This window comes from Hakea prostrata, chromosome 1 (assembly GCF_041222555.1).
Source record: "Hakea prostrata isolate BN-2017 chromosome 1, UWA_Hpros_2, whole genome shotgun sequence".
NCBI lineage: Eukaryota > Viridiplantae > Streptophyta > Magnoliopsida > Proteales > Proteaceae > Hakea > Hakea prostrata.
The window spans coordinates 28,639,840-28,657,434 of record NC_142600.1 but is presented as its reverse complement, the minus strand read 5'-3'; the positions used below and the strand labels follow the sequence as shown (position 1 = coordinate 28,657,434).

The window sequence follows — 17,595 nt, the reverse complement described above, 5'->3', positions numbered from 1 at the left end:
TCGTTTTGTTGCATAAGAAATTCAAGCGGATTTACAGCAGAGATTTTGAATTTTACTCCATCCACATTCGATATGCAGCACGGTATACATTCCACACGCCAAGCTCTCTTCTCTAAAGAAGGTTTTCTTTCACACCATGGGAGTAAGGTTGGATCGTCGTCTCCGTTCGGAAGTACACCTCTCACAACATTTTCATGGGCGAACCCAGATCTAAATCATCTTCGATTATGCACTTCGCCGACCCAGATTCCAATTGTCGTTGTAAGGAAAAATCGAAGACGGATTCCAGTCGCTGCAAGGAAAAATCGAAGACGGATTCCAATTGTTGCTGCAAGGAAAAATCGAAGACGGTTTGCGTGGGAAAGAATTGTAAAAGCTGCGATCCAATACGTTGCGTTTGTTGCATTTAATTCGAAAGCCTTGCCAGAATCGCTTGATTATGTTATCAGAGAAGCTTTTAGAGTAGGATATGGTGGAGGATCTGGGTTTTGGAAAGGTTTCGGAGGGAGAGGATTTGAGGGATGGGGAAGGAGGACACGGAGGATTAAGTTTGGGCTTTCTCGATTGTTGGGTGTTTGTATTTTGATGTTTTTGTTGAGTCTTAGGAGGAGACCTGAAACTGATTTAGCTTCTGGAGTTTTGGGGTTGTTTCTGTTGGGATCTTTGGTTTGGGATCGCCTGAAGATGAGAAAGGGATGGTTTTAGAGTGTTTTGATCTTGTGCTCTGGGTTCGTGATTTTGGTTTGTGGCATCAATATTTACGCAGTGGGTTTAAGACTTCAGGGTTCATTCTCATTTCCTGAAGATTCCAGCGGCAAGGAGGTGATGAGTTGCCTTTATCCTTTAGATTTAGCAAAAGAGGGGGAAATTTTCTGGTGAGTTCTCCTCTCCCTCGATTCATTCTATTCTTTCACCCAAAAGAAAAATCTTTGTACTTTTATAATCTACAGCAATGAACAAGTCCCCTTCTCGGCATGTTCCGTTTTTCTTGAATCATCCCTTTACAATGCAATTTAAGACAATTTCTTTCGTTTCCTTTGTATCTTGTTTTTAAATCACAGATTGAATTGGTTTGGATCCAACTTGGCACTCAAGTATCTACCAATACGATACATAAAAGTGAACAATTAGCTATTCAAATGATGATGCTTATCAGAGAAAAGAAACACAACAGGTTCCATGTTCCGTTGCAAATAAAATGTCCTTCAAAATTATTTAAACCCAAGCTTTCCCACCAAAACCTCTGCAATTTACTGAACTCCTCAAGAAGGAAACTCAGATTTTTTTTTCGTATGAAGTTCGAATCATGGTTCTCTAGTACCATCTAGAAATTTATGGAAATGTTGGAAAATATGGTTGCTGGACATAGGATTAGAGACATCAAGTGTTGAATTACGAAACACCAAATGTAAACCAGAACCGTTACACCATTACACAATCAACAACTTTAAAGCCAGAAACACTGGAGTTTCAAAAGTCCAGAGCAGGGTTTGTAATGGCACATAGCTCTCCCATCAGGGCCAATCAACAACTTTAAAGCCAGAAACACTGGAGTTTCAAAAGTCCAGAGCAGAGTTTGTAATGGCACATAGCTCTCCCATCAGGGCCAATCAACAACTTTAAAGCCAGAAACACTGGAGTTTCAAAAGTCCAGAGCAGAGTTTGTAATGGCACATAGCTCTCCCATCAGGGCCTTTCGCTTTTCGTTTCATGGGGCCAAAAAGGATTTAAGGTGTTCTGCAGTGGAACTCTTCCCCAACCCTAAACACCACCCCCGAAAAGAAGGGGGAAAAAAAAAACCAACCCCCCACAGCCCTACTTTCCGCATTCCAAGTTTTAGGAGAGATGCAAGTCGAAATGGCTGATGAAGTAATGCTCAATTACCAAAATCAACTAAATTTGTAAAACTGAAACTATAGTACCTTCTCTCTGTTATTATCAGAGTTAGTTTAGATAAATCAGAATCCTCAGCTTCCTGCATCAGTGATGAGGGGCTAAGGTTCACAGCTTTCTCTGTATTCAACCACACATGGGGAAAATATTGTTTTTTCTCTATACAGAATACAACAAAGTAAAATAAAATTTTGGATCATTTATTTTTTTAACAGTTACAATATGTGATCAAGTCGAAAATTGACCAGTTATATACTTCGGTTGTTCTGTCCGTCTCGTCTGTTGCATTGGGAAGAAAATCATGTGTTCATACGCACCCCAGAAATATATGCTTCTGTATGTCTGAACTTTGAAGCATCAATCAGGTCCAAGAGGCTCCAGAAATTGAACTCCCCGCAGCTTACGATGACTGTTTTGGTAGAAAATTGAAACTCATCAACCTTTGAAATGACTTCATGTGAAAATATCACCGATCATGACCACATCACAAACCATGACCATGTCTCTTCTCTTATCCATTGGCCCCAAATTTATCTAAGCTAGCGATCAGTATCATCTACATCGGTCCTCCAACCAAGTGATGATGGGAGCTTCATATATCACACCTGTGCCTGAGGAGATAAATTTACCCTAGCTAGCAATTAGTATGATCTACATCAGTCTTCCAACCCAGTGGATAATCAGGGATCACACTTGTGCCGGAGGAGATACAGTAGAGTTGTGAGTCCGAGCAAGCTCCCGCCTAAGGAAGAGTGCATATAGGAGCTCATTCCATACATCAGGTACCCCAGGGAGGCACCAATGACTGCAATCCTGCCTGTGAATGGGGGCAGGCCCAGCATTTGGTCCCAGATAGTACAAGGATGCATGACCATCTTTCCTCAGTGAGGTCATATAGGTTACATTCAACACATCCAATCCCATCACCTGTGGCTTATTTGAGTGTGCTTGTAGTATGTCATTTACTATGGTATACTGGGGCCAAGATTGGGATGGAACCAGTGATGGACCTAGTTCAGGTAGAGTCTCCAAATGACAGGCGCCCCCATCCTTCCAATCTCCACCTCTGTAAAGTCATGGTAGTAATAAAAATTGCGTAAAGCATGTCAACATTCATCCAGAATTATCAAAATAGAGTTAAATTCCTTTGTGGACCTGATGCTGGCTGGCAGGTTAAAGAGAGATAACCAGAAGCTCAGCACATTAATGTACTTAAATGTGAGAGAACTCATATGAGTAATAGCACACTCCCAAAAGTGTATACATACTCAAAAGTGACTATATGAATGATGGTCTCATGATTCACAGAACAAAAATTCCTAAAAGACTCGAGTGTGAACCTTAACAACAGCAATTTCAAAGTAAAGAAGGCTCCACAGAGCTACTGGAAAACGTATAATTCAAGGAATTGGTTAAACGAAAGTAGCAGTAGGCTATAAAAAGCTAAGACAGACTGGTTGAAGGAGAGAACAACTAAAAAATGTTTCAGCTTCAAACCCTTATGACTCGTAAACAAATCAGTAAGTCCAACATGAAGGAAACAGATTAACCAAACCCAGAAAATTCAAGTATTAAGAAGCTGCTAATCTGCAAGAATGACAAGCTGGCATGGACACATAAAGAAAAAAATTACAAATTCTATTCCAACCAGCATAAAAATTCAAAACATGAATGAATTAATTTGTGTGGCCAAGACTCAATCAATGGATGAAGTCCTTTTGAATAAAATTCTCCCCCAATGTTCTTTGGGCCCTCAGGACAGGGTCCACCAAAAAGATAAAGTCTTCCATTTTTCTTTTTCTCTTTTATGGGGGTTGGGGTGGTTTAGTGATAAAAATCTAAAAAACCATGAATGATGAGAGACTTAAAGTCATTCAAAGAGCTCACTTCCCAAAATACAGGATGGCAATTCAAGATATGAAGTGAGTACACAAGGTTTAACAATTACTAAACTTAGCTACTGAGGGTACAGCTAGCCACTAAATGGACACTATTTGGAGGATTTCTACAAGCAAATCAGCCTGGTCAATCATGCCTCAGTTTGATTTGCATTTTAATATTACATAAAACAACCCTTGGGAATATTGCAAGGCTATGACTTTCTTTCAAATATAATTGGTAAAGATATTAAATTAACCTACAATATGGATTATATGAGTTTTTACACGTCAGCACAAATATTTAGATCTTTTGGAAAGGATGGCTTGAATTTTAAAGCTCCCAACTTCCCCAAAATTTTGGATTTATTTTCTAGGTGTATATAGTACAAAAACAGTATCACACAAGCTTCAACAAATATCAAATCCTAGTTCTTTCATGTTTTCCTTTTCATTTGGTCGTTGGTAATAGGGGCTAAGCACTGTCAAGCTTAAATGCAAACTGCAAAGTCACACACACAAAATTTGAAATGAAAATATTATTGAGATAACTAATCAAGTTATTGGGACAAACCTGAAATGTGAAGGGGAATAGGTGCGGAAGAAGATCTGTGTCTTGCTCATATTCACTTCCCTACCAATCCAGTCGACCAAGGTGGTAATTGACCTCTGATATGCACTATCTACGCTCATATCAAATTGTACCTCCTTCCCATCCTGGAAATAACAACCCCTGATGGAAAGAAAAAAAGAGTTGAGTATACAGGTTAATTGTGATTTTCACATTGATACTGAAGCATAACCCATAAAAATAAATTATAATTCTGATCATGTTGACACTTTGGCTTTCCCAATTCTCAAATCTTCTAAGAAATTGACATCTCCTAGACAATTCCAGCATCATGTAATTGCCATACAACATCTATTTTAGAGATAGTTTATATGATTTCACAGTTCAACCACTCAAGAATAAGAACTAGCAATACAAAAATTATGAGGAATAGAAAATCAGCACTTCAACAGATGATTTGATAACAGAGTGGGGAAAAACCATTTGAACCAGAGAAAGCATTTTCATTTATCATGGACATTGATCAGCATGTCAGCTCATAATATAATCTTCACAATATTTTCCTATATTTCCACTGTCATCTGGATCTCATATAAAATAAATAACCAAACTAACTACAGTCAAGTCGTAATGGTGTATAGACCAGTACACATACTGGTGAATACTGATTGCAGGTGCCAAATCCAATTATAGTCTTGAGATCATTTCTAGCTAATTAGTCCTATAAAGACATTCAATCCTTTAGTTACCAATAAGGCCTATAAAATCCTCATTATACTACACCTAATATTTTCGAATGAAATCCTGAATTATAAGAGCATTAATTTATTCTCCAACTATCAAATAAGCTTTTCAAAAAACAACATCCAAAATAAATAAGCCACTCCAAACTTAACCAGAACTCAAGAAGAAAAAAAAGGGGGGGGGGAGTACTTCAAAGTTTGAAGGTTTTACTCAGCCGGAAAAAAAAAACCTATTTAACTCAAATCAAATTTCCTTCCTCTGTTAATGACTAAAACCAACATAAATTGTTCGTGTGCAGAGTGATTGGTTTTCGACATTGACAACAGGGAGAAAACCTATTCTACAAATCAACATTTTGCAAAACTTTGATAATGCTTTTAAATCTCTATATATAGATTACTTAAAAGTTAGTTTTTGTTATCCCTTGCTTTTCTTGCTGTTACTTAAACTCTGGTTACCCCTTGAGCTTGCTCAGCTGGTTTAGGACAATGTGCTTTGGCCACAGGGTCCAAGGTCTGAGTCCCCATGAGTGAAGTGTCACATGGGTATGGAGACAGTTTTGTGTAACTGAGGGGGCCTGAACTGTTAAACCCAGGCAGGTTCAAGGGTTTTTACATCCACCAAAAATTGGGGTTGTTCGAAATCTAGTTGATTACATATAAGAAAACTAATAACTAAAATAAAAATGAAAGAGAGGGTAAAATAAGAATTATCTTCATTTGATAGAGTATGTACCCTCTAATGGTCTTCTCGTAGTTCCACCAGTGACCAGTATTGAACACAAGTACATCTGCATCTTTCCACCGTGCAGAGCTCCAATCCAGTTGATCCACTTTTAGGGTTGTTTTTACCTTCCCTGGAACTCCAGCTGGTGGACGGCCATGCAACACAAGAAATGGAGCTCTGTAATACTCCACAGTGCAGTTGAAGTCCCTGAACCTAAACGACAAGAACCCATTGTGCTTTGTGATTGGACTGCCATTCACTTCGTAAATTGAATCCTCATTAGGAATTGCTGCTGAGAGCAGACAGAGCATGGACTCCCATTGATTTCTACCAACTGAATCACCAACAAATACCAGCCTTCGGTTCCGAAGCTTCTCCAACATTTCCTTTGCATTAAATCTTAAGAAAAAAAAGGGAAATCCAAGTCGTTACTTAATTGCAGAGCAAATCCAGAATCTCACGGGTAAAGCTAAGAACACTGAAGAATTGTTCAGACCAAATCAAGAACTGGACAAAGTAGGTGTTTAATTTGGACGATCAGTCTCGGAAAACTTCAGAGAAAATCCAAAATTTTACAGAAAAAGCTAATGATTTCAACACAAGTACAGAGAAATACAAACGATGATAGAAAGAAAGCAAGAAAGTAAAGGAAAAGAAGAATTATCCAAACTAGTGGACGAAAGAAACATTGGAATTCTTCTGAGTGAAGAAGAAAATTGAAAACTGAAAAGGTATACATTTGAGAAATAGGAAAAATGTTGGAGAAGAAACTAGAAAGAAAGAATGTGAGATTAAGAACCTGGGCAAGTTGCAATCTTTGGGTTGCCATCGCCACTTTGAGTAGAAAGAATCCGGCCTACCATTTTCAGAACAACGAAATCCACCATCGAGAAACCTGCAGTCTTTGGATTGGTAAAGCGGATAGCTTTCATCCCAAACCCACTCTCCATCAAACAAATCACACCGTTCACCACCGACTTCGATGAATCCCACCCTTTCAACTCTATTCCAGTTTTCAAATCCCAACCATAAGCGTTTCTGCAACTGTCTCCGATTCCCAGACCCGTTAGTACCAAACCTGTAATCCAAGTATAAGCAGCAGCCAACAAAGCAAAAGAAAGTAACAACAAACATGCGAAGATTGCCGAAATAGTGTTCTTGAGGTCTCAGACGATTGTTCCTCTTCAAAACCTCCGAAGAAGACACTGTTTCTGGGTCTTGGGGAGATGGGCTCTTCACCATTTGGAGTGAGGAAAATTTTGTTCAAATGGTCGGTTGAAGAGGTATGCTGTTTTCGTTCTTTGTGCTGTTTGTGGTTATTGAAACTGGGTAGTGTCAGCCGAGGACAGAACTCCAGAACGAGAAAGCCCAGAACGAGAAAGCAAGTGAGAATACAGACAGATGAGAGTGTCAAGGAGGAAAGGGCGTTTCCATTTATGCTGTGTGGGAGGAATATTTTTTTTTCCCCTGGTGAAAGCTATGTGGGAAGATTTAACAGACCCAAGAATGGCACCACCACCATGAAAACGAAGTAAAAGAGGAAAAGAAAAATACTTGTAAGAAACCGATAATTTAAATCAGAAAGAGCAGAGAGAAGATGGAAAATTCGGAATGTGCGATAATGGGGGAAGCCGGAAGCGTCATGTCTCCGTGTTGTGTGGCCCGTGACAGTGAGTCGTGTGTCCATGACTCCATCTCATGGAGAGAGAGATTATGTGGTTCGTATCAGTCAAGGCGAAATATGAATTGGTTCAAACCAGACCATTCTACCATTGCATTTGAGTAAAATTTCCGTCTTTAATTTTGCTTGGGACCGTCAAGCCGAGATTTCGTACCGTTGGATCCGAAATTTCAGTCGAAATTTAATTTCAACCGTTGAATTTTAATGATTTAGATCAAAATTTTAACCGAAATTCTGATCCAACGGCTGACTTAATGCAAGACCCAAGCAAAGTCAAAATGGTTTTAACATTATTGGGCAGTAGAATTGGAAACTAATTCCTGTATCACTTCTAGAATTGAAGCTATTAAATATAAAAATAATTATTATCTGATATTATATTTTATCCAAAAAAAATTATCTGATAATATTGTGTGTATTTTGAATTTTTGGTATTTATTTATTGTAATTTTCTTTTTTAGGTATACTAGTTATTATAATCTTCTATTCTAGGTAATTTTCTAATTTATTACAAACTTTAATTTTAATAAATCTCTTTTATATAGAAAAAGTATAATTCTTGCATTATATGTTTTAGTTTCTTCATATTGTCCGTATCATTATTCAGTAAAATCTATTTACAATAAAATAATAGAAGTCACCTTGTAGATATTTTTGATAAATGTAAGATAATAATATGGAAACTCCGGATCCTCTACGGATTTATGCTCCCACAGTCCCACTACACCCATGGTAGCGACATGTGTCCCGTTACAAAATTCTCTATTCTTTTAACTTATTTTATTTCATTTTATTTCATTTTTTCCTTTACTTTCCCTCTAAGAGATATGTGAGTGAATTTTTCAATCTTTCATCAACATTTCCTTCCTTCTTCTCTTCATAGCTAAGAACTAAATCAAAGCTCGAAGACCCATATGTCCATCTCCATTTATTTTTCTGTCTCCTTTCCTCATGGCAAAGAACCTAACAAAGACCTTCACCTCACCCTTCACCGACCTCCTCATCAAGATTAGATTTCCATATAAAAAAGTGAGGAAAAGAGAGGAGCGTTAGAGGTTTTCACCGAATGCACTTTTTCACATATTCCGAGAGAAGTTAACTTCGTGGCGAGCTTGTCAGGTCTGAAGCACTTTCCCAGACAAGGTTTAAAGTATCGGTATCGAGTATCGTATAGGTTAGGTAATTTTAAGAGATGTATCGTTCTATATCAAGTATTTTATCGCTTTGGTTAATGTATTTTAGTGTAATTCAATGAAAAGACGTATCGAGATTTATCGTATTGGTTTGGTCAAATATGGATACGTATCGGCTAGTATCGTATGGTATCATGAAATACTTTAAACATTGTTCCTAGAATCGATTTGTGTATCAAAATTCCCCACCCCCTTTTTATCTTAGGTTCTATTCTTTGATTCCCTTATGTGTAAGTTATCCATATATTTTTATTTGAATAAATGAAGTTCGGTGTGAGAAAAAGAGAGAGAGAGAGAGAGAGGAGTGTTAGGGAAATGGATGGCACGATCAAATTATTCTTACAATAATTTATTAAGAGTAAACTAAAAAAATGCAATAAAAAGGTCAACAAATATTAAAGAATAACACTTCAGGTGATACATCAAGAACTTAGGAGTCCAAATTAATCATTAGCATTTCGTTAAAAACAAATAAATAAATTATTAATAAAAAAGATTTTTTTTTCTCGCGGTAGGAAGGGGTGCTAAAAACATGGATAGCACCACCACAATAAATATTTATTTATTTTATATCAAGTCAAACGTCAATCAATCTATTTAAAAAAATAAATTGTAAAAGAAAATTTTTTGCCAGCATTTCTCATAGCACTCCATCCTTGAAAAATGCCTAACATGTATATGTTTTTAATTTTTCTAAAATATCCTTCCTCCGTTGCATAAAATTATACACTTCTTTTTTTGTTGAAGCATAAAACTATACACAAGTCATGTAACCAAGCTTTTTTTTTTTTTTTTTTTTTTTTTTTAAGTTTATTATCTATTAAGGGTGGTTTTAAACTTTTATTTAAAGGATTTGGATCATAATGATCTCACTTGTTCGATTGTACAAAAAAATAAAAAAAAAAAAATTTTTACCCCCCTCATTATAAAAACAAAATCCCCTTTTTTATTTAAAATTTTAAAAAATTTTTTTTTTTTTTTTTAAAAAAAAAAAAACCCCTTTTATAAAAAAATAAAAAAAATAAAAAAAAAAAAAATTTATTATGGATGTCCATTACCCCAAAGAGATTGTACTTCCAATTGAAGATCTCAATTACCTCAGGATGCAATATTGGTGAAGATCACAACCATCTCATTACACAATATTGGCAGTCAATATTTCCATTCTATGTACCTTCTATCTTGGGCGGCAATCTATCTTTCCATATCAAGAATATCTTTATTGTGTGCAAGAATCATATATTGTATTTCCATATCAGAGTAGATGTTCCTTCTACTATAAATATGTAATACACTCAATTGAATGAATCACTTCTGATTGAACTCATCTTGTCTTTCTTCTTTGTATCTAATATATTTTCTCTTTATTTTATAACACGTTATCAGCACGATTCCGCTCGAAGAACGAATCCGCTCGAAGTATTGCGTTTTGAGAAGAAAGACAGCAGACAATGTATCATTATGTTTTCTATTCCAAAGTGAAAATAATGATCGATCTCCTCGCACGTTTTTGTAAACAATGGAGTTTACCTTGTCCATCTTGAAATGTAAGTGCATCATGATAAAAGGTATGTGTTTTATTGAATATAAGAATCAATCAAATAATAAGATATTATGTTGCTTTAATGATTGTGGTTTTATTTATTGTATATAGTGGTCGCTAGCTTTGCACCACAAAGATTGTTAAATGCATCTGAAGTTCCAAGATTTGAAATTGTAAATGAATATAGTTCTAGATGCACATGAAGTTGAAAGATTTGAAACCGTAAATGAATACCGCTGCAGATGCACATGAAGTTGCAAGATTTGAAATCATGATTCATGAGATGCACATGAAGTTGCAAGATTTGAAACTGTAAATAAATACAGTTCTGAGATGCACATGAAGTTGCAAGATTTGAAACTGTAAATAAATACAGTTTTGAGATGCACATGAAGTTGCAAGATTTGAAACTGTAAATAAGTACAGTTCTGCAGATGCACTTGAAGTTGCAAGATTTGAAACTGTAAATAAATACAGTTCTACAGATGCACATGAAGTTGCAAGATTTGAAACTGTAAATAAATACAGTTCTGTAGTTTTTGAAATTAATTCTCTTTTGAAATTATAAGGAGAAAATATTATTCATGAAAATATCCCAGCAAATTTTCAAGTTTCAGATTTGTTGTTACAATAGTAATATTGTAAAAGGAGTTTTAAGAAATACTCTGAATGATATCATGCCTATTTGTGGCTGAGTAAAATAATGGACTATTAATGAAAAGTCATGAAGCTCGTCTTATTGGTTCTGTTCCATTCCCTGAAGTGAATGCAACAATTCATGATATGCCTGAAAGAAGGCAAAATTAAAATTATGGTCATGACTGTGGAAGAGGATGAGGCAAAAGACGGAATAATTACCGTCATTATTATGGAAGTAAATAAGAGAATAATAAGGATTCTCAATATAACAATTCAAGAAGTGAAGATAATATTTTTTACCGATTTGGTATGAAAGCTATTAGACATGTATCTATCATACTCCACAATATTTAATTAAGCTTTGTCAAGCCTTAATTAAAGAAATAAAAATAATGTGGAGATAAATTAGATTTTCCAAAATCATGATACTTGAGCAATTTTTGCCTATAAAAGGAATGATTTTGATGGCCTCACATGTACTACATATCTAGATGCTGCAAACTTCTTTGAAGATAATAGTTGAAGATTTGATTATGTAATTCTTTTCTCTTCAAATCTCATCTCATATGTTAGTTTATCTTAAATTTAATCTTTTTCTTCTATAAATTTTTTTTTATTGACTTTCTATATATCTTTTAATATATTTTGTTTCATTTTGATGAAGAATGTGAATATTCTCTTATATGCTGTGACGTATATTATACTGAGAGAAAAATATACATATTTCTCTTATTTGATGATACGGAAGCCAATGTTCATATAAAATCGGTAGTACAACATTGATTGGAAGCTCCGGAAGAGCTAATCTATTATTATCTGGGAGATAAAATTGGTTATAAATAATTCATTATTTTGTAGTAAGTCTCAAAGAAACTTATTAAGTTTCAAAGCTATTTGCCAAAATTATTATCAGATTGAGACTACAAATAATGGTATAAGTAAATATCTATACAAAGTTATTAGATATTTCTCCCAATTTGTACTACATTTAATATCGCATGGTTGAAACACATGCTTGGGTAAATCAAATGAACATTGATTCCAATAATTTTATTATTTGGCATGACCGGTTGGACCATACCGGATCAAGTATGATGCGAAAAATTATTGAAAATTCAATTGTCATCCATTGAAGAACCCGAAGATTCTTCAATTAAGTGAATTTTCTTGTATTGTTTGTTCTCAAGAAATATTTATTATTAATATTCACCAGCTAAAGTTGAGATTGAACATTCTACGTTTTTGAAACGTATAGAGGGTGAAATGTATGGGCCCATTCACCCATCATGTGGACCATTCAGATAATATATGATTTTAATAGATGCATCTATAAAGTGGTCACATGTATGTTCATTATGAACTCGCAATTTGGTGTTTGCGAGATTGTTTGCTCAAATAATGAGATTAAGAGCATAATTTATGAATTATAAGATAAAGACAGTTTGTCTTGATAATGCTGGTGAATTTACATCTCAGGCTTTATGATTATTGTATAACAACTGAGATCACAGTTGAATAGCCTGTTACTCATGTTTATATCCAAAATGGTTTGGTAAAATTATTTATTAATTGTCTCCAATTAATTGCTAAACCATTGTTTATGAGAACAAAGCATCATTTGTACGCATCGGGCCAAAAGGTTGTCATAAATTCTCCCTATTACAATTGGCTTATGGTCAGAAGCCAAATATTTCTCATCTTAAAATTTTTGGATGTGCGGCTTATGTTCTAATTGCTCCACCACAGCGCACAAAGATGAGTTCCCAAATAAAGTTGGGAATATATGTTGGATATAAATCTCCTTATATAATGCAATATATTGCCAATGATAGGAGATTTATTTAATGAATTAGTTTTTCCAACATGAGGGGGAGAGAATAAACAATTGGAAAAAGAGATTGATTGTAATGCATTATCACTATCTCATTAGATCCTCGCACTGAGCACTGTGAATTTGAAGTTCAAAGGATAATGCAATAAATATTGTGAATCAATTGCCGATTTGTCGACTCGCTAAGAGTTACTAAATCTCATATTCCAACTGTAAATGCTCCAATTAGAATTGATGTCCCAAACAGGACAATCTATCAAAGGCAAATGAAATTAAACCACGTTTTAAATGTGGAAGATCAATCGGTTCTAAGGATAAAATCCTAGAAAAAAAGAAAGGAGCAAATGATCAAAATGATCATAAAATGGAGACAATTGATTATGAAAATCCCCAAGACATAACTTTCTATGAAACCTGGAAGAGGTTCAGTGTACCTGAAAATAATGAAGAGATCTCGATTAGTTATGTCATTGCAGAAAAAGATGGAACCGAAAAGATAAAGTTGTCGACAACATTTTTGCATATTATGTTATTGTTGAAATAATACATCAAGACGAGGATCTTGAATATAAATTTGTTGATGAATATAAATCAAGAAATGATTGGCCAAAATGTAGAGACGCAATTCAAGCAGAATTGAATTCGCTTGAAAATTAAAGTTTTTGGACCTGTAGTCCAACATCCTGAAGGTATAAAGCCAGTGGGGTACAATTGAGTTTTCTCGCGAAAAATGAAATGAGAAAAATAATGAAATCGTGATATATAAAGTATGAATTATGGCACAAGAATTTTCGCAGATGCCTGGCATTGATTACATGGAAACATGTTCTCTTGTGGTGGATGCAATCACCTTCAGATATCTTATTAATCTGGCAGTATATGAAAATTTTGACATGCGTCTAATGGATATTATTACAGCCTATTTATATGGCTCACTCGAGTGTGAAATATATATGAAAATCCCTGAAGGATTCAAAATGACTGAAGCATATAAAAATTCCTAGGAAGTTTGTTCAATAATGCTTCAAAGATTATCAAGGCATATATGGTAATCTCCCGAGTGGATATTTACTAAATGAAAAGCATAAAAATGATCTAATTTATTATTGTGCCTTTATTAAAGGATATGGATCTAATTTTAGTAAGTATATATGATGATGATTTAAATATCATCGAAACTCCTGAAGAGTTTCCAAAAGCAGTAGATTATTTTAAGAAAGTTGAAATGAAAATCTTGAAAAGACAATGTTTTGTCTTGATTTGTAAATTGAGCATTTGACGAATGAAATATTCGTTCATCAATCAACTTATATAGAGAATATTTTGAAGAGATTTTATCTAGATAAAATACATCCATTGAGTACCCCAATGGTTGTGAGATCGCTCAATATAAAGAAAGATTCATTTCGACCCCAAGAAAAAAGTGGAGAATTTCTTGGTCCTGAAGTACCATATCTTAGTGCAATTGGGGCATTAATGTATCTTGCTGATAATACACAATCGGATGTAGCATTTTCTATAAGTGTATTAACAAGATTTATTTATTCTCCAATACGAAGACACTGAAATGTTATAAAACATATATTTCAGTATATTTGAGAAATTATTGACATGATATTATTTTATGAATGTGGATATCAACTTACTAGTTTTGCAGATGCAGGATATTTATCTGATCTACATAAAACTAGATCTCAAACATGCTATTTATTTTCAAGTGAATGTTAGCTATTTTATATTTGGTTAAGATCAATGATACAACACAATCATGAAGCATGCAGTCTTCTACTAGAAGAAGGAATTTCAACAATATTATATGAAGATTATGCTGCATGCAAAGCTCAATTGAAGGGATGATACATCAAAGAAGATAGAACGAAGCATATTTCACCAAAATTCTTCTTCACTCTTGATCTTCAATGAAATGGTGAAATATATGTTCATTGAATTCGTTCAAGTGATAACTTGACAGGTTTATTTATTGAGGCGTTGCCTACTTCAAATGTTGAGAAGTTGGTATATGATAATGGAATGTACGTATTCAAAGATACTCAATGATGTTATCATCAGGGGGAGTAAAATACGTGCTGCACTCTTTTTCCTTAACCAAGGTTTTGTCCCACTGGGTTTTCCTGGTAAGGTTTTTAATGAGGCAGCTACCAATACGTATTATTTAGATATGTATACTCTTTTTCCTTCACTAAGATTTTTTTCCCACAGGGTTTTTCTTAGTAAGGTTTTAATGAGGTACATTATCTATTGATGGACATCCAAGGGGGAGTGTTATAAATAATATTTATTATGGATGTCCATTACCCCAAAGAGATTGTACTTCCAATTGAAGATCTCAATTACCTCAGGATGCAATATTGGTGAAGATCACAACCATCTCATTACACAATATTGGCAGTCAATATTTCCATTCTATGTACCTTCTATCTTGGGCGGCAATCTATCTTTCCATATCAAGAATATCTTTATTGTGTGCAAGAATCATATATTGTATTTCCATATCAGAGTAGATGTTCCTTCTACTATAAATATGTAATACACTCAATTGAATGAATCACTTCTGATTGAACTCATCTTGTCTTTCTTCTTTGTATCTAATATATTTTCTCTTTATTTTATATATATTTTTTTTTTTTTTTTTTTTTATTTATTATTTATATTTTTTTTTTTTTTTCCTATAATTGTTGGGGGCCCTTTTATTTTGTTTTATTTTTTTTATAATTGTGTGACTTTTTTTTTTTAAAAAAAATAAAAAAATTAATTATTTTTTTTTTTTTTTTTCTTTTTTTTTTTTCTTCTCTTCTTGTTGTTATCTAATCTTTTTTTATTTAAAATTAATATAATTTTTATTTAAGGGGTGGTTTTGTTTTCTTTTTTTTTTTTTTTTTAAATGTATGGAATATCATCTTTTAGGTCATCATTAATTCAAGCGAAGGGCAAAATGGACATTGTATATACACAACTTTAACAATCTCTTAACATCATTAAAAGTGAGGGAGAAATAGTAATTTTATAGTTAAATAATAATAATACAAGGGGCATCAATAATTATCCTAACAAAAAAGAAAAAAAATGATCATAAAGTATTAAAAAATATAAAAAGAAGAATAATTTGTATTATTTTGAAATATCACGCAAGAAAAAAAGATAGTAGTTCAAAATTTGGTGGATCAGTAGTAGAATTTTTGAGAGAAGAGTAAGAACAAATTATTCTATCTTGTGAGTTTTTCTAAACTATTTTAGAATTAATTATCGAAAATGACAATGTACGAAAAACAACTTTCAAAGTGCTCTTTGGCTAGCTATAATCCAGTAAGGATGATGTAGACCGATGTTAATCCAAGCTGAATGAAAGGGACAAGTCCATGTCCCACTTAAAGCGCATAGTTTCAACACAATCTCCAATTGGTTTTATTGCTAGAGAAATGCAAATATTTTGATGTAAAGTGAAATTTATTTTTTCAATAAAATAATTTAAGAACTCGACTACTGGGATATTATTTTTTCTAACTAGAATAATTTTTATATTTCAAATAAAAATGTAATTTTAATTTACTTATAAAAAATATTAAAAAAAATCCCCCAAGGAATGATGTAAAAAACCTAAGCTAATGGACATAAACATGTATATTTGCAATACCGTCGTCAATATGTACGCAAAGTCTGGGTTGATTGACAGGGCACGTCATATTTTCAATACAATACGCCGCACTAGTAGTCTTGTTTCATTGAATACCATTGAAGGCACTTGAAATAAAATAGGTTAATCTTTAAAAAATTTACGTTAATTTTTCATCAATTGTACAACCAACCAAACAACTTGGTAAATTCATTTACTCCATGTGCAACCAAAATGACATAAAAGGGACAAAAAGAATTCTTTTCACTTCACTTCACTTCACTTTCTTTCCCTTTCCCATTTGCAACCAAACATACTTTTTGAGAAATCAAGTTTCTCATTCTATTCAAAATTCTTCGCTATTGGGAAGATTTCTAACATAGGACTGGAATACCCTAGCAATGGGCCTTGGGCAGTGTTTGGTGGACCCCAATAGTTGTAGTTTGAGGTCAAGACATTAAAACGTCTCAACAACAATTGTTGGGGGTGAGACTCCATAGAAGATTCGCTCACTGGACTCTACTTGCATGGAAGCCTTTGATACCTGGTTCGCCCTTTTTTTATAAAAGTGCATGTACCATCAAGTGCAAATATATGAACCAATCAAGTTGATCAATAACAAGTCATCCTTCCTTGATGTCTAATTAAGTTTACATCTGTTCATGCTGTTCCTTGATCCAAAGTCAATTGGCAGATTCCATCTGATAAAGAAAACTTTAAGCAGAGAATTTGATAAGATGTTGTTTTAGAACCATCTCTCCCATAGTTATACTCCAATTGATAGTGTCAAGACTATATAAAGGCAACTAAATTTCCAGATGGCCTTCCACATAGTATTGCATGCTGATGCTGCCTTTCAGGTCAAGCCTGAAACTTAAAGATAGGGAATTATGCCTTGTCTCTGATTTTCAAATCTCCAAAATCTCCTCCTCAAGCCAAAATTCCAGATAATAAAAGGTTTCACTTCAATGTCACAGTAAGTGTATAGAAGAGTTTATGCCACAGTAAGTGGTTCTAAATATTTCAGCTTCAACAGAAGTCAAAACAAAATGACTACTGAAACAGACACCCCCAAAGAAATCAAAATTTGGTGAAAGTACAAATTTCAAACCTTGCATAGTATAAGTGTAACTCTACTGTACTTCTGCTCCAACTCATTTGATTACCTAAGGGCTAAGATTAAGTGTCAAGACATCCTATGGTAAAAGATAGCATAACAGTTTAGTCACTCTGCTTCCTTGCCAATCTAAATAGAAGTCCACGGGT

The 17,595-nt window shown here is 34.1% G+C and overlaps 1 protein-coding gene across 1 annotated transcript; it reads right to left on the bottom strand.

Moving 5' to 3' along the window:
* Positions 1-1,881: 1,881 nt before the first annotated feature.
* Positions 1,882-7,229, bottom strand: LOC149028629 (protein trichome birefringence-like 10). Its single transcript, XM_089138380.1, has 4 exons — positions 6,611-7,229; positions 5,821-6,210; positions 4,345-4,503; positions 1,882-2,959 (listed from the first exon to the last, which is right to left on the bottom strand). The coding sequence occupies exons 1-4, from the start codon at positions 7,051-7,053 to the stop codon at positions 2,581-2,583; spliced, it is 1,371 nt and encodes a 456-aa protein (XP_088994506.1). The 5' UTR covers positions 7,054-7,229; the 3' UTR covers positions 1,882-2,580.
* Between the last annotated feature and the right edge of the window lie 10,366 nt (positions 7,230-17,595).